This window comes from Anomaloglossus baeobatrachus, chromosome 6 (genome assembly GCF_048569485.1).
Source record: "Anomaloglossus baeobatrachus isolate aAnoBae1 chromosome 6, aAnoBae1.hap1, whole genome shotgun sequence".
NCBI classification, from domain to species: domain Eukaryota; kingdom Metazoa; phylum Chordata; class Amphibia; order Anura; family Aromobatidae; genus Anomaloglossus; species Anomaloglossus baeobatrachus.
Window position 1 is genome coordinate 266,077,448 of NC_134358.1, and position 24,950 is coordinate 266,102,397.

Here is a 24,950-nt window from a genome sequence, read left to right on the forward strand (position 1 = left end):
TAAGGACAAAAAACATGTACGATCATATAAATGTATCCATATAATGGCATATAATCATGTGCAAAGATATCACACAAAATGTGGCATAAAAAAATGATTACAAACCAACCATAGATAACAATTGATAGAAGCTCAGCAAAAGCTCACCATTTAATACTCAATAATTCATTAAATAATTGCTCTCAACCACAAACAATCTCAAGGAGCAAAGCCCCTAAGGGTGGGCAAAGCTATGCTATCAGACTTTCCATTTCTTGAATACTGCTGGCCCGCCTCTCTGTGCAGTTCCCTCTGACACCATGGAGATCACTCCATACACCGGTATAGTGTTTATTTTAATTGATCTTGTATATATTTGTTATACTCACCCTGACCCACTACCTTATTCCTCCCTGATGAAGCTCAATTGAGTGACATGCGTTGGGGGTTGGGTTACTTTCCTCCATGTCTCTCTCTAACACAGACGTTTTTCACTGGCGTGTAAAACACGCACATGTCCCTGCGTGTGCCGAAAATCACGGCACACGTGGGTTGTCTAAGTGCAATTCGGGCTCCGTTCTCCGTGGCCCGTGATTGCACTTAGAGATTCACTCACCTGCGCCCGCTCCCGCTCTCCATGGTGCTGAATCCTCCCGCGACGCAGCATCCGGCCGGCGGTGACCCCTGCAGGAGCTGCTTCCGGGTCGGCTGTGTCGCGCATAATGAATATGCGCGACGGTAATCAGCCGGCTTAGAAGCAGCAGGGAGAACGGGCTGCAGAGAGCGTCGCTGGACGCCGGGTGAGTTAAAATGTTTAATATTTTAAATGCACGTTTTTTTCTGGCACGTGTTTCACGGACCACACCACTGCGTGGTCCGTGGGACATCAGTGATGCCAGAAAAAAATGGACATGTCTCCGTGCAGCAATCACGCACACGCGGGTACACTGCACGGAGACACGTGCAGTGAAAAATCACTGACGTGTGAGCAGACCCATTCATTATAATGGGTCTGCGTATGTCAGTGATTCTGGTACGTTTAAAAAAAAGCACAAACGTACCAGAATCACTGACGTGTGAAAGGGGCCTATTATGTACCATGCTGGCATGATTTATTTGATCTAACATTGTTTTGCATTTAGATGAGTGATTCTTAGCATAGCTTTGCCCACCCTTAGGGGCTTTGCTCCTTAAGATTGTGGTTGAGAGCAATTATTTAATGAATTATTGAGTATTATATAGTGAGCTTTTGATGAGTTTCTATCAATTGTTATCTATGGTTGGTTTGTAATCACCTTTTTGTGCCACATTTTGTGTGATATCGTTGCACATGATTATATGCCATTATATGGATACATTTATATGATCGTACATGTTTTTTATCCTTATGTACCATTTTTGTGGTTTTGCTTCATGATGTTATATACCGATTGCATGGGTATATTTATATGATTATTGCAGACATGGTTGTGTGTGTTTTTTATATGTTTTTAAACTTGATATAACAATAAAAATATAATTTTTTACTTTTATATATTGGTGGGCTGAGTGCTTCTTTTTTGCCTATGCTTTCTTCTCCCCTCTAGCTTCTTTTCAGACATTCATCTTATATCTCATTCTTTGCATGCACAAGCGAGTGTTTTCTCGTGTGCCATTATCATGGAGTGAACTAAATATATAACTATCTTTTGTGTCTTGTCTACTTGTCTTGGAATTTTTCATAATATAAACAGTACCTCGGATTTTCATTTTAGCCCCACCCTTTTTTCAGATACACACCATCATCTCCTTCCTATCTTTCATTCTCTTCTTTGATCCTATGGGATTCTTCTAAACTGCTCCACACAGATAGTTCATCTGATGAAGGTCAGCTTGAGGACCAAAACGTTACTGAACTGTCTACTGTGAACAACAAAATAAATACATTTTTCTTTTCAATTCTAGCATTGGAGTGTCTGGCTTAAATTATTTTTGTGTGTTGTCAAATGATGTTCCATCAGGTGCCGAGTGGGAGACATTTCTCTAGAGTGATTCTATGGTATAATACCTTCATTATACGACTTACAATGAAAACACAACAAAAATTTATATTGACTCTATAGAAAAGCAGCTGCATGTGGAGGGCCAGTAAGGTACCTAGGCATCTCTGGGAAAGCTTTATTATGATTATGTACTAATGGAAGAGTCAAAACACGGATGTATTGCATAAGGCTCACTGTGAACAAAAGTGTGCCCACAGAAGAACGCAGCATTTCCATTTTAGATTTTGCGGTCCTCTCTATGTTATCAACCCTCACATCAATTTTAGGAACCCACGAAGGAGGTTTTTAGTGCTGATGATCTAACTATTCCAATTTTAACTTCAAGGAAACATGGTGAATGGGAAGAAGTTGTTATCTAGAATTGTGTCTGAGATACGTTGACTGCTTGTTGTACCTATGCCAAACCATCCAGTGTACGAGGAGGCTGCATTTGCCATCCCTACTTTAAAGAGGACCTTTCAACAATTTCTGCCACCATAAACTATAGATTCCTTTACATAATATCAGAAATATAGATAAGATCTTTTTATCTTTATTCTCTCTACTCTGTTGTGGAGAGACAGGACACTAAAATTATTGGGTTAAATTTTCATTATTCAGGTATGTAGGCATGTGCTCTCATCCCACTATGACGCAGGCTAATCATAAAAAGGCAGTGTCCAAAAAGTAGACACTTTCACGTCTGACCTAGATGAAACATCCATTGAGGTCAAGAATTGTGCGGTCATAATAAAACTTTGTCTAACATTTTTAATACCTCCCTCCCCAACATTAATACTTAGCCTTGGTCCTCGGCTGCTCCTGCGATGCTCCTCACTTTCCTGGTACTTTGCTAACCGGAAGTAACGGGAAAGGGAAATCTTCATGTTAGAGAAAGTCTCACATAACCACACTGGGACAGTTCTTCACTTCAATGGGCGTCTCATTTAGGTCAGAACTGTGAGGGTATACTTTATCGTAACTATGGATGCTGCCTTTTTATGATTGGACAATGTCATAGCGGGATGAAAGTACACACCCAGAGCTGAACTAAATGAACTGCCGAGTAGAATGACAAAAAAATTAATACTTTAGGAACCAATCATTTCGATACCCCGTATCTCCACAATGGAGTGGAGAAAATACAAATAAAAAAAAAAAAATATTTGGATACATTCCTACTACTATGTACATAAATCTAAAAAAATGGTGAAAGATCCTCTTTAAAGAGGTTATCCAGGAGTTTATTTTCAACTGTTATGCCTATAAACTAAGAGGCATTTTAGCTGCTAGCTACCCAATTGTTCTGCCTGGTGCTGACTCAGAGCTGATGGCAATTCTGCAGCCTTACATCAACAGAGGAGCTCTTCCGAAGCTGCTTTGTAAATGGTGGGTGATTACTGATGTCATGCTGATTGACAGCCGACTCCCCGCATTTAGACAGCAGGGAGTCGGTTGTCAATCAGCATGATGTCAGCAGTCATGCCACATCAACAGAGCATCTCGAAGCTGCTTTGTCAAAGGGGAGTTACTAATGACATCATGCTGATTGACAGCTGGCTCCCTGCAGCTTGGTAGCAGGGAGTCAGTTGTCAATCAGCATGACATCAGCAGTCAATGGAGCATAGTAGAAAACAACCCTCTGCTTTGATGACGTGACATCCGTGGAAGTCGCTTAATTGTTGGCAATAGCTGACTGTGGCCGCTCTGCACCGGTAGAGATCGGTGCTGGTCACAACAGGCAGGTAGTTAGCAACTACCTGCCTCTTAGTTCTTTTTCACCATGTAAAAAAAATAAAAATGTCCTGGAAAACTTCTTTAAACTTAACCGCTCTTTCTGCTACATCTTCCAGAGAATCTGTGTTTCAGAGTGATTCTTGTACATGATTCGGAGAATTGTTTATTGGAGTGATCACTGTGTCCTGCTGAAAGGGATTTATAACCTAATAAAACTGTCTAAAGCCAGAAATGTGTAGGTATTTAACCCTTCGCCATTAGTTTGTTTCCATTGTCAAGTAAGCACACAATTTCTATAAAAACAACAGCTTTATAATTATTTAAATAAACAAAAATATTACACTGAAATCATACCAAATAGTTCAAATTAACACTGATCAGTAGATAACATGATCTCCTTTATGGTAGTATAAACTGCTCACATCCCAGTCCTTGAAACATTCTTGATAACATACCTGTCCAAGAAGTGTCATTTCTGAGCACATCAAATTATACAGCAAGAATATTTCATATTTTTGGTGTATACAAATTACAGCATGTATAGTGTTAAGCTTCTTACAGAACCTCTACTGCTATCGCACCTAAAACAATAAGAAGGTAGATAATGTTCTTGCCTATTCTTGCATTTTAATGTGAAACCTCCTGAAGTTATGGGAATCTTGTTACACTTGTATAGAATTCTACTAAACACTTTCCGTGATGTTCAGAACAGAGACAATGTCAACCTATTTTTGTACTTCACAAAGTTTTACACTTGACAGCTGGTATTGTCTTCTCACAGACGGTAAGGGGGGGAAAAAATCTTTTTTTTTTCTTTCTTTTTTCTTCTTCAGTGGCTCAGTTATGGAAATATCAGGATCAGAAAAAGTCCATGTGTGTCTTCTCTTCCAAACCTGGAGACACCAAAATGTCAAAAGTGATGCTTGCAAAATTGATGAGTGCTAATATACTTCCCATCATGATGAGGTAAAAACACTTGAAATATCACATCCACTGTAATATCCTTTGCTTTTTTCTATTACATATTCACACGTATTCTTTGTGTACTGGGGCAAGGCGGTGGATCCATATAGCCTAACCGGTAATATATTTATACCTCCCACATCATAACAATGTAACATTCAGTGGGTATAAGGGCAATTGGTGCACAATAGAACATGTGACTGTCCATGGCGGTGGAAACAGTAGATATATTAATGCGAGTAGACTGTGTACAAATATTGCTCCCCTCCCGCCCATAGTGTTTATATAACAGATTAGATAAAAAGGGCTGACTAAAATGTGGTAATATAAAAAAGCAAAGCAACAAATGAAAAAAATGCCTCTTGGAAGCTCATAAATTGTACTATAAAAAGTTTCCGACATTAAGTCTTCACGAATTTCAAATATTAAACAATTGGACGAGCAGATGGCCCAAAGAGAGAGCCATGGACATAGCTACTCCTCATTTTTAAATGCTGTTTACCTTTCCAAAAATTGGAAATCCAAAAAAAGGCAATTTATTAAGAGTCTTTATCACTGTCTGCACCACTGTACATATCTGCTAGTTTTTTAAAACGTGGCCCCCAGTCACTTAGGTAGTCATAGTCCTGGTCTCCATCAGTAGTGACAGATTCCAAAGAGCTGAGAGACTCCGCCACAGAACCATTTCCTTCATATGCGTAAGTGGCTAAGGAGTCATAGGGTGGTGCTGTTGGATCGAGATCGTTTTCCTTCAACCTTTGGTTTATGAAATCTCTGACGTCAGTGTTATCTCTGGCCGCTGGTGTTCGACGTGGGAAAAATAGCGTTTCTGGAACAATATCCCTGCGCAGTTTGTTGTCATCTATGGCTTCTGGATTCCTCAAGGTGCCAATATCAAAAGCCTGAGTGTCTTCTTCTCCACCGCCTTCATCGTTATAACTCACAATGTTATCTCGGATATCCTCTTTGGATACAATCAATGGCTCTTTCTTTCTCTGTCGTCTTAGAGCAGCAAACAACACCACAGTCACTGAAACAAGAATAAAGAGCATGAGAGATTAGCACACAGTACTTATGAACATGTATGATACACAGCTTTCAAATGTAAGCATAATTCTATGGAGTTACTACATTATGAAGAAACCTAATGATCAAGTTATTGCATCAAGGCAAATTACTACAGACTGTTTTAGTTTTTTTTCTAAAAGTCATCCACATGGCAACTGAGAATGTTATTTATTTATTTGTTTTAATCACTTATACAAGGCTATTATATTCCACAGCACTTTACAAATATCACCATCACTGTGCCCATAGGAGCTCACAACCTAAATTCCCAATCAGTGTGTCTTTGACCCGCAACACACATCCGTTTTTTTTGTACGTGTGCAGTACGTATTTGCACATACCGGAGACATGGAGACCCATGTTATTCAATGGTAGATGGCACATACACGTAAAATCACACGGAATGTGTGTCCGTGTGGTAAGTACGTGTGTGCGCTTTTCTACACGGACGACATGTCCGTTTTTGGCCGGCAGCATGCAGGCACGGACCCGCTTTAGCCTATGGGTCCGTGCCTGCACGGACCGCACACGGAGTATGTCCGTGTTCAGCACGTATCGTCCGTGTCCGTTTTTCATCACGAAATCTGAAACACTTGTTTCCAATCTATCAGGTCAATTGAAAGCAAACAACAACACCAGGATCTCATGATGAATGATTAAAATCGTTAATTGGGTAAGAATGCGGGCCTTTAAAAATGGACAGCACACGGACAGCACACGTACGTATTTTATGTCAATACGGACATTCCACGCGCACACACGGCTCGCATACGCCATCACACGGATGCCATACGTACCGGAGAAACGCCCCTAAAAAACGGAACACGGACCCGAAAAACGGACCGTAAGACACATGTTTTTTTTGCGGAAGTGTGTTTTAGGCCTATGAAGGAGTGTGGGAGGAAACTAGAAAATCCGAAGTAAACCCACACAAACACGTGAAGAACATACAAACTCCTTCCAGATGTTGTGCTTTGTGGGATTTGAACCGATGACCCCAGTGCTGCAAAGCAACAGTGCTAACCACTGAGCCACTGTCCTCTAATTTAACCAAGATGACTCATATTTTGATGTTTAAAACTAATACATTTTCACAATCATATATTCATGACTCTGTTGATAATACCAACAGGTCATTTACATGAACTTTCTAATTATGAATTATACTATCTTGTCATACACTACATAAGGAGAAATATTCCCCTTTACATCCCATGTTAGATGCCTCACACCTAGCCAAATCAGATCTCCTGCTTTGCACTGATGAGGGGTGAAACATGTGTCTGCAAATGGTGCAAATCAGGATCCATCTTTTTAAACATACGAGGTTCCTTTATTCTTGTTCAAATACAGTGCATGTTAAAATAGAAAACAAAGCACAGTCTACGCCTTTCATGTACATTCAGCACTCTTAATCATGATACCTAAAAAGGAGCAAACAGTGTGGTGAACTGGACCTTTTTTCATTTCTGCAAATGGTGTGTCTGGTTTGGCTTCTTATCCTAAGGCGGGCTTGACACGCTGCGACATCGCTAGCAATTGCTAGCGATGTTGAGCGCGATAGCACCCGCCCCCGTCGCACATGCGATATGTTGTGATTGCTGCCGTAGCGAACATTATCGCTACGGTAGCTTCACATGCACATACCTGGTCGGTGACGTTGCTGTGACCGCCGAACAATATCTCCTTCAAGGGGGAGGTGCGCTCGGCGTCACAGCGACGTCACTAAGCGGCCAGTCAATAGAAGCGGAGGGGCGCAGATGAGCGGCCAGAACATCCTGCCCAACTCTTTCCTTTCGGATTGTCGGTGGAGGCAGGTAAGGAGATGTTTGTCGTTCCTGCGGTGTCACACATAGCGATGTTTGCTGCCGCAGGAACGACAAACAACATCGTACCGGCAGCAGCAGCGATATTATGAAAAGGAGCGACGTGTCACCGATCAACGATTTTTGACGTTTTTGCGATCGGTGATCATCGCTCCTAGGGTTTACCCGCTGCGATGTCGGTAACGGCGCCAGATGTGCATCGCTATCGACGTGACCCCGACGATATATCGTTACCGATGTCGCAACGTGTAAAGCCCACCTAAGTGTCAAATGGCAAGTCTGGTTTAAGGGTCAGTACTGACTTCTGGGATTGCAACCCCAGAAGGTGGCTCTAGAATTCTAGCCCTCTCTCTGAAGACATATTTGCAGTTTCTAATTATGTCACCATCACTAGTTGTAAGCACATATGTGGAGACAAGGGAGCTTTGTGAGATAACAACAGTAATAATATCACAGAAATAATATTGATCTGAGCATTTATAAATGAAGAAAATCAAGGTGAGAAAGATTGTGCAAGGCATGGAATCAAAATAACAACAGGTAGAAAATAAAAGGTATTGTCAGCGGCTGCTGTGGTTTCTTCTAATATCCCATCACCACTTAAACATGACTCAAATGTAAACGATTTAATAGATACATATTTGGGTCTAGATTTTATCCTGGGAGTGACACTCTTGTAAGGTTTTCTTCTAAAGGATGCTTATTACATTTGGAGCCCTTCAGTACGCCTTTCAGTGATGTTGAGATAGTGGCGTAATGTTGCTTTACTTCATATTTAAGCCCCAATTACTGCAAATCTCTTTAGATCTTTGTCTCGCAGAATGGGAAATTGCTTGTTTTATTTGTGATATCCTACACCCAGCACATTACCATTACATCAGTAACAACTGGGATAAATACACACTGTTCTTCTTCGTCTTTTCCAATTAATATGTCATTCTTTATTCTTCCTTTTCCATATCAAAGATTTGAAATGGCGATTTAAATAGAAGGAAGCTGGCAGAGATTTTACCAACAGAGCTGGATTTGTAGCGGCTTTTATCTAAACGGAGGGAAGAATGACTAATGGTGTAAGTGCTGCAGCATCATTGTCCTATCATACCTAAATAGGAGCATTGATTGAAGGAAGTCTACGCCAGACTTTAAATAGACTGTAGTATAATTACACAGTTGTACTGAAATGATCCCTTACTGTAAATCAAAAGAAATTAGTGCGGAGAATGTAAAGAAAAGTCTAGTAGAGGTGTATCCTGTGTGGTTAACTTCTCTAGATATATATTTAGCTGTGATTAAAGCACAAAAGCCTTTTGGAGATATTCCCAGTAAGGTTATTTTCTGATTCTCTTCATGAAATTTGCTATAATGCATAACACAAGGGAAACACAATGAGTTACTTTGCGTTCTACAAGATAATACACCACTATATTTAGGCAACCATGCCGAAATGTTTCTCACAATAATTGTATCAGGTGTCATTGAGGGGATAAACGAAAACTAAGAATCGATGGGTAAATTTATGACTACTGGCATCCTATAATGGGAAAATACCAGTACGTCATCTCAATGAGGCAGGCTGCACCTAGCATTATTTTCTAGCAATTTTTTATAAGGAAAAATTGCATAGAATATTAGTAAATTTTCTTATTAGTGACAAATTGATTCCGACACACCGCCACTGGCATATCATAGTCCAGGAAAGGCGTAATTTGGACACCTAGCCCAACATCAGTCCATGTCTTATGAAGTGTTAAAGGAGTTAAGGAGTTAACCAATAGTTTTATATTGATGACGTATCCATATATCATTATTAGGGATGATCGAATATCACAAATATTCGGCAATATACGGCTTCGCGAATATTCGACAAATAGGTCGCCGCTATGCGAATATTCAATGCGCAATGTAAGTCTATGGGAAGCCCAAATAGTTGCTATTCGACAACTATTCGGGTTTCCCTTAGACTTACATTGCGCATTGAATATTTGCAAATAGTCGAATAGCGGCGACCTATTCATCCAATATGGGCGTAGCCAAATATCTGAGGTATTCGATCATCCCTAATCACTATCCATGCGGCCGCTGATGGAGCTGTGTAACTTATCACACTGATAACATCCTAAGGCTATGTGCCCACGGGGCAATATACCCGCGGATTTTGCCGCAGATTTGTCCGCAGGTTTACCACAGCTGCTCCCCGGAATCCTCAGCTATCCATTGCTGCGGTATTTCTGCAGAGTTGTTGCGGTAAACCTGCGGAAACAGTGCTGATTTCGTGCAGAATTCCTGCGGAATTCCCTCCCTGTATCTGCATAGTGGAGGAGCGGGAATTCCGCAGATATTTCCGCATGAATAATTGGCATGCAGTTACGTACGGCTGCGGGAAAATTCCTGCAGCATTTTCCGCAGCCGCACATACCGCACCATTGATACATCACTCCCCAAATCCCATAGGGTAACATGAGGAGTGTCTGTACTTGCTAGAACCTGTGGATTTATCTAGAAAATCTAGATAAATCCACGGGTTTTCCGCTGCAAAATCCGCGGGTACGTTATCCCGTGGACACATAGCCTAAGGACAGACCATCAATGTAAAAGTACTGGACAACCGCTTTCAGGTTTTTTATTCACTTCCCACCGCAGACAATTTTTCATTTTCCAATTTAATGTTTTCCTTCTCCCTTATTCCAATAGTCAATTCTGTAAATATAGCCATAGGACCTGTTTGGTTTTTTTTGCTGAACAAGTTGTAATTCTCAAAAACCCCATTCATTTAGTGTGCTGAAGAACAGGTGATATGGTGAAAAAAAAGCAATTCACGCCATTGTTTTCTGAGTTTTATTTTTATAATTTCCACTACGTGTTAAAAACCTGGTATCATGATTCTTCAGCTCAATACTTTACAGTCATTACGTTACATAGGTACCAAACTTTTTTTTTAGAACATTTAGAACATTTTGTTCGTGTCTAATTCTCTAACTTCTACATTTTTTTAAAACTTTCTTCTTGATTGACATTGTTTTTTACACTGTCAGCTGTAGCTTTCATTAGTACCATTTTGGGGTAAATATAACCTTTTGAATTAGTTTTATTGCATTTTTTTTGGGGGGGGAGGTGTATTAACAGAAAAAATAGCACAATTCAGATTATTTTTTCTTTATGGCTTTCACCATATAGTAGAATAATTTTATGTTCATAGATCAGGCATTTATAGACATTTTAACATAATTTATATACTGTATATAAATTATAATATATATATATATATATATATATACACACACCGTATTTTTCGCTTTATAAGACGCACCTGATTATAAGACGCACCCCCAAATTTGGTGAAGGAAAAGAGAATTTTTTTTTTTAATGTTAAATGGGGTCCATCTTATAATGCCAGTGTCCCTCTAACAAATCATATAGGGTATATGTCCCTCATAGCCCCCCATCCTAAAATTAGCCCCCTTAATCTGGATATGGCCGCCTTATATTGAATATAGCCCCCTTGTGATGGCACACATTCCCCTGTGCTGCCTATGGCCCCCTATGGATTGCATACATTCCCCTGTGCTGCCTATGGCCCCCTACGGATTGCATACATTCCCCTGTGCTGCCTATGGTCCCCTATATAGATCGCACAAGTCCCCCTGTGTTAGATATCGCCCCCATAGTGCTGCCCATGGCCCCTATATAGATCGCACAAGTCCCCCTGTGTTAGATATCGCCCCCATAGCACTGCCCATGGCCCCTATATAGATCGCACAAGTCCCCCTGTGTTAGATATCGCCCCCAGGCTGCTGCCCATAGTAAAATAAAACACTCTTTCCTTACCTCCTCCAGCGCTGAGCTCCCTCCTGTCTCCCTCCATGCTTCTCTTCCTTACTTCCTGGTTCTCAGTGCGGTCATGTGATCGGCACAGCAGACTGAGATCTCTGCCTGCCTGATCACAGTGGAAGCAGGGACACGGGGAGAAACGCTGGAGGGGGTAAGTAAAGCTTTTTTATTTTAGAATGAGCAGCAGCCTGGGGGCCAAATCTAACACAGGGGGGGAATGTGCCATCACAGGGGGGCGCAGGCTCATATAATATGCACCGCTCCCCCAGCCCATCACTGCGTGCGATTTCAGCACCACCGGAGATGGACAGCGGCCGTGCATATTATATGAGCGGGAGCAGGAGATCAAAGGCTGCAGCCCGCAGCGTTCCCCTGCGCTCCAGAGCTGCTGCTTCCACCTCCCCTGGACCCTGCAGTGTACATATATATATACACCCCCCGTATATTCGTCTTATAAGACGCACCCCCTACTTTTCCCCAAAATTTGGGGGAACAAAAGTGCGTCTTATAAAGCGAAAAATACGGTATATACTACATATATATATTTTTTTTTGTTTTTCTCATTACGAAGGATTATTTTTTTTACTTTGCATACTTTTAAAAACTTTTTCTTACTCTACACTACAAAGGCACAATATGTCGCATAGACCCAACTTGAATGCCATATTTGATATGTATGGCACACTGTACACCACTTAAGCCATATACAGGTTCATCATAATAAATTAGAATATCATCATAAAGTTAATTTATTTTAGTAATTCAATACGAAAAGGGAAAAACATACTATATAGAGTCATTACACACAGAATGATCTATTTCAAGTGTTTATTTCTGTTAATGTTGATGATTATGGCTTACAGCCAATGAAAACCCAAAAGTCATCAGATTATTATATAAGACCAACTGAAAAAATTATTTTAAACTCAGAAATGTTTCCCTACTGAAAAGTCTATACAGTAAATGCCCTCAATACTTGGTCGGGGCTACTTTTGCATGAATTACTGCAACAATGCAGTGTGGCATGGAGGCGATCAGCCTGCGGCACTGCTGAGGTGTTATGGAAGCCCAGGTTGCTTTGATAGCAGCCTTCAGCTCGTCTGCATTCTTGGGTCTGGTGTCTCTCATCTTCCTCTTGACAGTACCCTATAGATTTTCTTTGGGGTTTAGGTCAGGCGAGTTTGCTGGTCAATCAAGCACAGTGATACTGTGGTCATTAAACCAGGTATTGGTACCTGTGGCAGTGTGGACAGGTGCAAAGTACTGCTGGAAAATGAAATTTTCATCTCCAAAAAGCTTGTTCGGAGACGGATGCATGAAGTGCTCTAAAATTTCCTGGTAGATGGCTGCGCTGACTTTGGTCTTGATAAAACACAATGGACCTACACCAGCAGATGACATGGCTCCCTAAACCATCACTGATTGTGGAAACTTCACACTAGACATCAAGCAGCTTGGATTGTGGCCTCACCACTCTTCCTCCAGACTCTGTGACCTTGATTTCCAGATGAAATGCAAAATTTACTTTCATCTGAAAACGACACCTTGGACCACTGAGCAACAGTCCAGTTCTTTTTCTCCTTGGCCCAGGTAAGGCGCTTCTGACATTGTCTATTGGTCATAAGTGGCTTGACACAAGGAATGCGACAGTCATAGCCCATTTCCTGGATACATCTGTGTGTGGTGGTTCTTGAAGCACTGACTCCAGCAGTAGTCCACTCCTTGTGAATCTACCCCAAATTTTTGAACGGCCTTTTCTTAACAATCCTATGAATGCTGCGGTTATCCCGGTTGTTTGTGCACCTTTTTCTACCACACTTTTGCCTTCCGCTTAACTTTCCATTAATATGTTTGGATACAGCACTCTGTGAACAGCCAGATTTTTTAGCAATGACGTTTTGTGGCTTACCCTCTTTGTGGAGTGTGTTAATGATGCCTTCTGGACATCTGTCAAGACAGCAGTCTTTCTGATGATTGTATAGCCTACTGAACCAGACTAAGGGACCATTTTAAATGCTTAGGAAGCCTTTGCAGCTGTTTTGTGGTAATTATTCTATTTTTCTGAGATAAAAACTTTTGGGTTTTCATTGGCTGTAAGTTATAATCATCAACATTAAAAGAAATAAACACTTGAAATAGATCACTCTGTTTGTAATGACTCTATATAATATATGTGTTTCCCTTTTTGTATTAAATTACTGAAATAAATTAACTTTTTAATGATATTCTAATTCATTTAGATGCACCTGCAAATCTTCCCCTATGTAAGCTTTTTGGTGTTTGAGAAGCACTCTCTTTTGTGAATGAAGGGATGTCCACAGCCTTTTTACAGGGCGTAGGAATTTGAGATATTAATCTCTGGCTGGGGCTGTCTTTTGTTTCTCTAAAGGTGGCTTTACACACTGCAACATCGCAAACGACATCGCTGTAACGTCACCGGTTTTGTGACGTTATAGCGACCTCCCCAGCGACATTGCAGTGTGTGAAACACATCAGCGACCTGGCCCCTGCTGTGAAATTGTGATCGCTACAAATCGTTCAGGACCATTCTTTGGTCCTTTGTTTCCCGCTGTGCAGCAAAGTTTTAGTGTGTAAAGGGGACTTTACAGCGACTTCGTTAGCGACTTCCCTTTCAAAAAGCTGCTTTACAACGTCCCCAATGTCTAGCTAGGTCGTTCTGCAGGTCCGGATCGCTGTTGCGTCGTTGGCCAGGTTTGCCTGTTTGACAGCTCACTAGAGACTTTGTAGCAATCCCGGCCAGGTTGGGATCGCTGGTGGGATCGCTAGAAAGTTTCAGTGTGTAAAGGGGCCTTAAAAGTTAAGTGAAGGTCAAAATGACTCTTGTGTTCTAATGGTGTGGCATAGCAAAACAGGGCAAGATAGAAAAATATCTGCAATAATAGGAATTATTTTTCTTGTTCAGATTTGTTTCTTGTGCTACAAATTTTGTCCATGAGCAATAATGCATATGTATTTTTTTTCATTCTCTAGCTGAATAATAGCATAATTGTCCCATCAATAATAATTGTTCCAATCAATACAAGTTTCAATTAGTCACAACCAAAATTTTTGTGTAAGAGACATATAGAGATGTTCTCAAGTACAAAAGTTATCCACTATCCATGGGGGGATCAGATATTACTTTCCAGTCACTGGGGGTCCGATCGCCATGTCAGCCATCAAACCAAAGAAACGGGGCTCTGAATGCCTCAACTGCATGAAGTGGATGGCACTGTCCCTTCTTTCATTTTTAATGCCAGAGATTGCCGAAAGCAGCGCTCAGCGGATCTTTAGTGCTTCTAATAGAATGAATGTAGAGGTAGTGTGCATGATTAATCTCCGCACTAATCAGATGACGCTCTTCAGAACCTCGGTTCTTTGGATCATTGAGGGCCACAGTGCTCACATCCCCAGCGATTAGAGAGCTATCCCCTATTATATAGGGCATAACTTTAAGCTTGAAAACATCCCATAATGTTCATTAAATATGAAAAATTTGTGTTGTTAAAGTCATGAGAAAAATTGAGTATCTTTGAATTCCAAGTATTTTATGTATCAGGACATAATGAAAAAACATATGATCCTTTAAACGTGTAGAACTGGTGTCAGCGTTCCTCTTTTCTCCCTGGCGCACTCACTGCCTTTCTGTACGGTCCTTTTCTGTGTCTCCTTCTGTGGCTTCCAAGAGACTGTGCACAAAGCGCTGGTCTCCTGGAAGTATGCTTAGGGTGCGGGAAAGCTCCCTGCCTCTTAAAGGGGTAGCATACGTAATCTGGAGGTGCCTTTAGCCTACGGATAAGTACTCAAGGCATACTGCCCTTTAGGCAGGTGCCTGTGCAACATGTATAATCAGCTTGCCTGTACGTATTGGAGTTTGTCAGATCCCCATTAACCAGTATCTGTCCTGTGTACATAATCCTGTGATCCTGAACCAATACCTGATCTGTGCACCCAAACCTATGATCCTGAATCAGTACCTGTCCTGTGTACCAGTACTCAAGCTCCTGTTCCAGTCAGTTCCGATCATATAGTGTGCTTCAGCCGTTCTGTCTGATATCCTGAATCCGAACCTGCATTCCTGACCCCTGGCGGCTACCTACAGCACAAGCCTAACCATACTATTAGTGGTTCTAGTGAAAACCTGGTAGTTACTTAGCCATGTCCCTTTAGGGTAAGCCTTGTCCTGTGGCACAATGGGTCCACACCTACCAGCGTGACATAAGGTCTTAACATTAGGAGAGTACAACTGCAGATGATCAACAAAACATGACAAATTGTATTGAATCATTAGAGAACATAACTACATATAATTAATTTCAAATCATTCTGATCATTTCAAAAGGCCCATTATGTAGTTTATCAGTTTATGACTGTATAATGTAATTATTTTTAAGCCAAATAATAAATGTGGTGCACTTCTTATATCTTAACTGTCTTGTAAAGTGGCCAGTTATTGGCAGAATAATCATTTGTATGAGTGCCCGAGTGTAAAACATGCCCAGTGTTCAAAAGCAAACAAAAAGAAAGCTTGTTTGAAGTTAATTGTATCTTTTATGTGGGCATAAAAATTATTGTTCTCAGCCCAAGCCATTATTTTGGCAGCATTTAATAGAATCTGTCAGCAGGATTTTGCTACCTCATCTGAGAGCAGCATGATATAGAAAGACTCCCTGATTCCAACAATTTATCACTTAGTTTACTGAGTGCAGCAGTTGTGACACAAACAGAGTTCTTAAATGTAGCAGAGCTCAGAAAACTAACCCCATCCACATCACAACTTTGTGTAAATTGTCAAATTGACAGTAAACTGCTAATCAGTGCTGGGGGCGAGGTTGGACCAGATCTCACATGGGCTGCAGTCCTTTAGTGTTAAACTCCTGCTGATAAAATACTCATTATTTGGAAACAACAGCACACAGCTTAATAAGTGATACATCACTAAAATCAGGATTTCCCTTAACCTTTAATTACTTGCATGGAGTCCATTGGACACCAAGCAAGTTTGTTTCATCATATTTCCTCAAGTATGGAAGGTAGGTAGCGGTTCATTTTGTTAGCTTCCTAGCTTGGGCACCCCTCCCTCCTCAGTGCATCGCGAGATGCAGTGTTGACTACACGTGCCATAGTGACTAGTAGTGTAAGTAATTTGGTGAGACTAATTGAAAGTTAATGTAAAGGGTATGAATGAAGAGTGAATAAGCAATCCCATAAATGATTATTCACAGGGTTGCCACTAGGAATTTCAGGGCCCCAAGTTGGCAAAAATTTCAGGCCCCCTTGAGACACTACCCAGGCTCCACCCCAGCTCTGCCTCCTCCCCTCAAACCTTTACCAGTCTCACTGCCACACTTGGAAAAATGTATATATATATATATTTATATATTTTTATATATATATATATATATATATATATATATACATACATATATATATATATATATATATATATATATATATATATGTATACCCTTAAAAATGTTCCAGAAAATGAAGTATTTCTCTCAGAAAAGTAATACTACACTCCCTACACCGCCCCACTCCATAATACACCCTCTACACTGCCTCGCTCTATAATATCACTCCCACACTGCCCATACAGTGCCTACAAGGGGTATTCAATCCCCTGCAGATTTAGCAGGTTTACACATTCGGAATTAACTTGGCATTGTGACATTTGGACTGTAGATCAGCCTGGAAGTGTGAAATGCACTGCAGCAAAAAAGGATGTTATTTCTTTTTTTATTTTTTTTTTTTTAAATTGTGAAAAGTTTATTCAGAGGGTCATTTATTATTCAACCCCTCAAACCACAAGAATTCTGTTTGGTTCCCCTAAAGTATTAAGAAGTATTTCAGGCACAAAGAACAATGAGCTTCACATGTTTGGATTAATTATCTCTTTTTCCAGCCTTTTCTGACTAATTGAGACCCTCCTCAAACTTGTGAACAGCACTCATACTTGGTCAACATGGGAAAGACAAAGGAGCATTCCAAGGCCATCAGAGACAAGATCGTGGAGGGTCACAAGGCTGGCAAGGGGTACAAAACCCTTTCCAAGGAGTTGGGCCTACCTGTCTCCACTGTTGGGAGCATCATCCGGAAGTGGAAGGCTTATGGAACTACTGTTAGCCTTCCCCGGCCTGGACAGCCTTTGAAAGTTTCCACCCGTGCCGAGGCCAGGCTTGTCTGAAGAGTCAAGGCTAACCCAAGGACAACAAGGAAGGAGCTCCGGGAAGATCTCATTGCAGTGGGGACATTGGTTTCAGTCAATACCATAAGTAATGTACTCCACCGCAATGGCCTCCGTTCCAGACGAGCCCGTAAGGTACCTTTACTTTCAAAGCGTCATGTCAAGGCTCGTCTACAGTTTGCTCATGATCACTTGGAGGACTCTGAGACAGACTGGTTCAAGGTTCTCTGGTCTGATGAGACCAAGATCGAGATCTTTGGTGCCAACCACACATGTGACGTTTGGAGACTGGATGGCACTGCATACGACCCCAAGAATACCATCCCTACAGTCAAGCATGGTGGTGGCAGCATCATGCTGTGGGGCTGTTTCTCAGCCAAGGGGCCTGGCCATCTGGTCCGCATCCATGGGAAGATGGATAGCACGGCCTACCTGGAGATTTTGGCCAAGAACCTCCGCTCCTCCATCAAGGATCTTAAGATGGGTCGTCATTTCATCTTCCAACAAGACAACGACCCAAAGCACACAGCCAAGAAAACCAAGGACTGGTTCAAGAGGGAAAAAATCAAGGTGTTGCAGTGGCCTAGTCAGTCTCCTGACCTTAACCCAATTGAAAACTTGTGGAAGGAGCTCAAGATTAAAGTCCACATGAGACACCCAAAGAACCTAGATAACTTGGAGAAGATCTGCATGGAGGAGTGGGCCAAGATAACTCCAGAGACCTGTGCAGGCCTGATCAGGTCTTATAAAAGACGATTATTAGCTGTAATTGCAAACAAGGGTTATTCCACAAAATATTAAACCTAGGGGTTGAATAATAATTGACCCACACTTTTATGTTGAAAATTTATTAAAATTTATCTGAGCAACATAACTTGTTGGTTTGTAAGATTTATGCATCTGTTAATAAATCCTGCTCTTGTTTGAAGTTTGCAGGCTCTAACTTATTTGCATCTTATCAAACCTGCTAAATCTGCAGGGGGTTGAATACTACTTGTAGGCACTCTATGTATAATATCCCCCCACCCATACTGTCCTTCTGTATCATATTCCCCACACACATTGCCCCTCTGTATAATATCTCTCCCACACACACTGCCTCTCTGTATAATATCCCGTCCACACAATGCTCCTCTGTATAATATCCACTACACACTGCTTCTCTGTATAATATTCCCCCACATACATTGCCCCTCTGTATAATATTCCTCACATACACTGCCCCTGTGTATACTATCCCCCACACACAGACTGCCCCTCTGTATAATATCCTCCCACACACTGCTCCTCATAACACTTTGTTAAGAAAGAAGTACTGGGCCCCACAGAGTAATAAACATAGATAAAAGGAGTGGTGCTAAGAAAAACTGTGCAAAAATTGAATAGTAAAAAGAAAAAGCAAAAAACATTTTACTTACCCTCCCCTACTCCCACGTCGTGCGGCGTCCTCTCTGAGAAGCAACCTATTTCAGCGACGCACATTCAGCTGAAGTAAGGCACCCCAGCGATGTCTTCAGCTTATTGAGCGCTTACCTTTCCCTGCCAGCTTCCTCGTTCTCACCACCTCTGTGGCTCTCCATTCCCTTGCAGCAGTGAGATGAGGTTGCAGAGTGATGACCTCATCATGCTGCTGCACGCTGGGCAGCGGGATGATGTGCCGGCGCCCTGCTCTGTCCTGCTGACCCTGGCTCCAACACATGGCTAATTTGCATGCGAGGCACCTGAAGCATTTTGCATGCAAATTAGCAATGTATAGTGGTCGAAGCTCCTCTGCTGCAGCTGTGACTGGAGCCTGGTGAAGAGGGGGGCATGGCCTGAGGCTTACTAAATTTAAGTACTTACCTGGGGCCCTGGCCGGGAACCCTCTTCACCGGGTCCCATACACGAGTCATAATTGTCATGCCCTGATGGCAGCCCTGAATGTTCATACAAGCTCCCCTTAAAATCACTGCAATTTAATAGTGAAAATATTGAAGTCAATATACTTTCTATATTGTTGATAGCAGCTTATTAAAAGCAGTTTATTCTCTGTGGAAAAGGACCCACACATTTTCATTGTATATGTCCATGCAAAAGTTTTGCTATTTTTTCTCAGTAGATATGTATAAACACTAGTAGCTTAAAGGGAATCTGTCAGCAGGTTTTTGCTACCTCATCTGAGAGCAGCATAATGTAGCAAGGAGATTCTGAATCCAACGGTCACTTAGATTACTGGCTGCAGCTGTTCTGACACAATGTGATTTTTTAGTTTTAGTCATGTAGCAGAGTCCAAGGAGATTTTCCCGCCCACACCAGGCTCTCTATAGAGATTGTACATTGACAGTCAGGTGTTAATGAAAAGAGGGGGCGTGTGATACTGCCGAGACTGGACTGCACATGCGAGCTAGTCATAGCAATAATAATAACAACCAAGTGATAAAGTGTTTAGTTTAAGTAAACAAGAGCAAGGAGCCTGATAAGAGAGGTAAAGCTGATTTCTGTTTTTTAACCTCTACAGCATACAAGCTTCAGCTTACATAGCCAAAACCTGCTGACAGATTTCCTTAATCTTTGCATAAAATGATCAGAACAAAATTAATGACACATTTCGATATTATTCAATACTGCAAGGCTTTCTATGCTGTAAGAGACGACCCTGGTTTAGCACCTGCATCTTCATGCTACTCCTGCATCGATAATATAGCAGTATGTTACAGAGCTACTTAGGACCATGTATGACTTTTATCACCGAGATGATTAGCTGTGTGTTCAAGAAATCAATACTTTTATTTGTAGGTCATTAATGAGTAGGACTGATGAATGGAACTTATTATAACACTGCACATCTGTATGCAATATGGACGAAACAGGTAAACTGTGCCGACCTACCAATATCATTCTGAAGTAACTGTATTAGGTGGGGGTGCAGACACCAAAAATGAAACCTACGGATTGCAGCATAATCCTCTGTCACATTGCAGATATTGAGTCTGCATATATCTACGGGTGAACAGATGCATTCCTATTATATTTGCTTTATTAAACCAAGACCCTGCTGTTAAATGTTGCAGTTCTGATTTAGAAATAATAGAAGAAGTGAGTAAAGACGGACAATTATTGGAGATAATGTGATTTGGGACGTCCGTCCCGGTAAGCATTCCCAGAGTGATCATTCCTAGGCTGTGCTTGATGTTATCTCGACAGTCATTCACAAAATAATTGGAATTCAAGTAGCCTTTTCCCCCCTCTATCGAGTGGCTAAACAATGCTAATTATTTAATCGAATCGCTTTGTAAGCGTCGCATGCTCTAATTTGCATCTCTTTCTGCTCTTTTTATTGGAGCAGGAATTAGTAAGGATGTCACATGGACAAAGCTTTATTGTGCCGCGGCTATGTAGAACTGGCCGACGCTTGTGCCAAGTCCCTATGTTTTTTTTTATTATCAGGGAAGAATAGCTAATCTCTCATGCCTATGACAAAGATGGCACTTAGTAATGCGTGTGACATCTTTCTCTGTTTTCTTGGCCGCGCAGTATAAATTTTGTTTTATGCCATTCAGCTCTGCTTTTAATTCACCAGAGAAATGAGTTTTTGAAATTAAAATATTAGCAGCGCTGGCAGAGCGCCATTGCCCTCGTATCTGTTTGCCCAACACTGTCCCTAATGCTTGTTTTTTTTTTTATGCAGCCATCGCAGCCGAACACTAACATAATTAACAGTTAGTATACCCAGAGAGGGATTGCTGCTTCAATTACAATAATAAGGGTCTGAGAACCCGAGGGATGCGAGCGAGTCTACCAGCAAATGAAGAGACATGTCAGAATTCTAATATATGCTATTTGTATCATCTATTTTATAAACTCCACTACTGCATATGCCATGGCATCCTCTGAAACCGAGCGGAAAAAAAAAAGCAGATGTGATAGAAATACTGCCTAATAAAATCAATATATGCATGCTGTAAAATCACCAGCTGAAGCATAGAGAAACATGTCACCGTGAACAATTGTGCCTTTGCCTTTGTATTTCATATTAATGCGTCCCACTTCTGAGTTTATGTTCAAAATGAAAAAAAAAGGAAAAACTATTACAAATAACGGGAGCGTCTACCGCAGCTGGCGAATAAAGTGCCAACATACTAATTCATAAAGAAAGGGCAAAGAACAACATGAAAGAAAGTTTGGGTTCTAAACCTGTAATCATTTTATCAGCCCCTTTGAAGGCGATTAAATTAAACTACTTTATATTATGCCTAAAATTGCAAGTAAACCTTCTTTGAGACTAGAAAAACGCATTACCTGTCGAATACAATTGTTAAAGCCAAAATAATCATGAAGCTGTTCTAGCAATTAAGTCTTAAACCGAGGAAATGAATTGCTCTTCCTTCCTGCTAGTGCAAATAAATGGCTTCTTGGGAGATAATTTTATGGTGCTTCTGAATTTAGACTATTTAATTAATAGTACATTATTCTCCTCTAACATAGTCATTTCTCAAAATATAAGAGAAGTATTAATGCAGGAAAGGCATTTTTATTGTCCTTTTGTGAAGGCGGTAAACACAAGGGAAAGGTCTCGCTTCTCCCTAATAATCATGTAATTATGTACTGCGGTGCCACTTTTGTTGTGTTTCTGCGGCTGACACGAGGCTCATCTATACATGATTTACACACTCGCTGAGTTATTGCAGGCGGTGATTATTTAGTGCTTCTCAATGGAATCCGGTGACAAGTCTTATTGCTGAAACTGAAACATAACCGCAATTCTTATGTACCTGCTCAGATTCTGGCCCAGTATTAAGGTGGCTATATAGAGGAATTAAGGTTATCAAATTTATCCGAAACTGCATAACCATAGCATGTGCATGAAGGTGTCCTAACTTTCCTCTGATCATAGGTGTCTTAAGAAAGAAGGTCACACTCTCCCCACCCCATTCAAAGCAGATATTTGCTTGACCAAGCTGAGGTTCTAGGATGAATTTCTCCAACAAATCACTGGTGTGGAGCCAAAGAAGCATCAAAACCATAGTGATAGGCATCAGGGATACGTGTATGATTTGTTTTCTGATCTTAGAACATTTTAAGCTGTTTTCAAAAGATTTTTGCACAGCTGGACAACCCAATTCAGATGGCCATATACATTAGATCAGGTTTCCTCAACTCCAGTCTTCAAAGCCAACAAACAGTGTATGTTTTCAGCATAGCTAGAGAAGTAGACATGGACCGCACAACCAAAAATCATCAGTTGATCTAATGTCGATAGGCAAAAATGTATGTATCTGAATATCAGGTTCTTGGTTTGACATTCTGATCAGACTGTATGAAGCCCACTGCCATGTCACAGCAAACCTCTGAGTGGGTCCCTAACTTATTAGAAGCCTTAGAGGTTCGGCGCCGCATGCCAACCCCCGTTGCCCCAACAGGGCAGATGACCTCACAATGCCCATGCTGCAAGGCTAATTCCCCATGACTTTGGGCCACACCGCCCTACTGATACAAAACCACCACAACAATGGCCGCCACACAGTACAAACACCATGTGAAAGGAGCTGGACAACTCAACTTCCACCAACACTGGACCTCCTACTTGGCAGAGGTGGTTCAGCCTTTTGCTATCAGTTCACAGACTGGGAGGTTGTGAAAGATGAATTTTACAACTCCTCTCATTGGGTGTTTGTGCTGTGTGGTGGCCATTGTTGATGTGGTTTTGTGCCTGTGGGGCGGTGTGGTCTGGAGTCATGGGACCTCATTCTTGCAGCTGGGGTGACTTGTGAGGCAGCATTTCACTAACTCAGCTGGTGCAGTGGCACTGCGGCAGTGGTTAGCACGCAGCGCCATACATTTAAGGCTTCAAAATGTTAGGGACCCACTCAGAGGTTTGCCGTGACGTGGCCACACCGCCCTACTGATACAAAACCACCACAACAATGGCCGCCACACAGTACAAACACCATGTGAAAGGAGCTGGACAACTCAACTTCCACCAACACTGGACCTCCTACTTGGCAGAGGTGGTTCAGCCTTTTTGCTATCAGTTCACAGACTGGGAGGTTGTGAAAGATGAATTTTACAACTCCTCTCATTGGGTGTTTGTGCTGTGTGGTGGCCATTGTTAATGTGGTTTTGTGCCTGTGGGGCGGTGTGGTCTGGAGTCATGGGACCTCATTCTTGCAGCATGGGTGACTTGTGAGGCAGCATTTCACTAACTCAGCTGGTGCAGTGGCACTGCGGCAGTGGTTAGCACGCAGCGCCATACATTTAAGGCTTCAAAATGTTAGGGACCCACTCAGAGGTTTGCCGTGACGTGGAAGTGAACTTCAAACAGTATAATCAGAATGTCAAACCAAGAACTTCATGTTCAGGTGCACAAATTTTTGCCTAGCGGCAATAGATCAATGTATGATTTTTGGATGTGTCGTTCATGTATTTTCTACAACTATGTCGCAATGTATGTGGGAGAGTCTGAAATGTGATTGTGTCAGCAGTACATTAGGATCCTGTGAGTTCTGCCTGCCTACACTGATCAGCAGGTTTTTGGGTCAGAGACCCCGTAGCTGAAGGAGTTACCTCGGAGGCAGAGTGCTAAGCCCAGGCTGGCTGAGGGAGACAGCTGTGTGACGCAGCAGACTGCACAGACCGTGTTCTGTGTGGAGTAATTGGATAACATCAACTAAGTCCGGGGTCCCTGCGTGGCAGGAGCGGGGTGAAGACATCCTTAGAGCAAGAAGAAGATTTTTGTGTTTCCTTTTTCTTCCTTCTTTGGAATTATATACAGCAAATTCGGACCACAGGCCTGTGTGAAAGTTCTGTGGAGGTTAACTGTACCACAGCTTTAAGATACCCGGGTATCCCTTTGTTCAGTGTAAGGCCCCATTCACACGTATGTGAAAAACCACGCACGTTTTTCATGCACGTGTCAGAGGTCCGTTTTGCCCTCCGTGACCCATGTTTATGGGCTACGTGTGTTCTCCGTGTGTTATCCGTGATAACACACGTAGAATGGGTACTTTCTACTCACCTGTCCCTGGTGTCGCTGTCCGTGGTGCTGATCTGCGGTCTCCGGTCCTGTCGACTCCCCGCTGCTGTTGCTTCCGGCCGCAGTGAAGTGAATATTCAATGAGCATAATGGCAGCAATCGGCAGCAAGTGACAACAGCGGCAGAGACTGCAGGGCTGGAGAAGGTGAGTAAAGGTTTGTTTTTTTTCACGCAGACACATGTCTTTTCTCCGGTGCGTGTCACATGGAACACATCCGTGTGGTCCATTTGTGTTACGTGTGACATGTTTTCGTTCCGTGTGACACCCGTGATGCCGGAGAGAAAACGGACATGTCGGCGTGTGGAATACACAGACAAACGTGTGTACG

General features: G+C 41.8%; 1 protein-coding gene across 2 annotated transcripts in view; it reads right to left on the minus strand.

Moving 5' to 3' along the window:
- Nucleotides 1–4,104: 4,104 nt before the first annotated feature.
- Nucleotides 4,105–24,950, minus strand: part of LOC142243200 (cadherin-6-like) — a 431,398-nt gene continuing 410,552 nt past the window's right edge. For both annotated transcript variants that reach the window (XM_075314854.1, XM_075314855.1), the window contains one exon: nucleotides 4,105–5,730. In XM_075314854.1, the coding sequence (XP_075170969.1) occupies nucleotides 5,240–5,730 (491 nt within the window). In that variant the 3' untranslated portion in view covers nucleotides 4,105–5,239. The remainder of the gene's footprint in view (nucleotides 5,731–24,950) is intronic.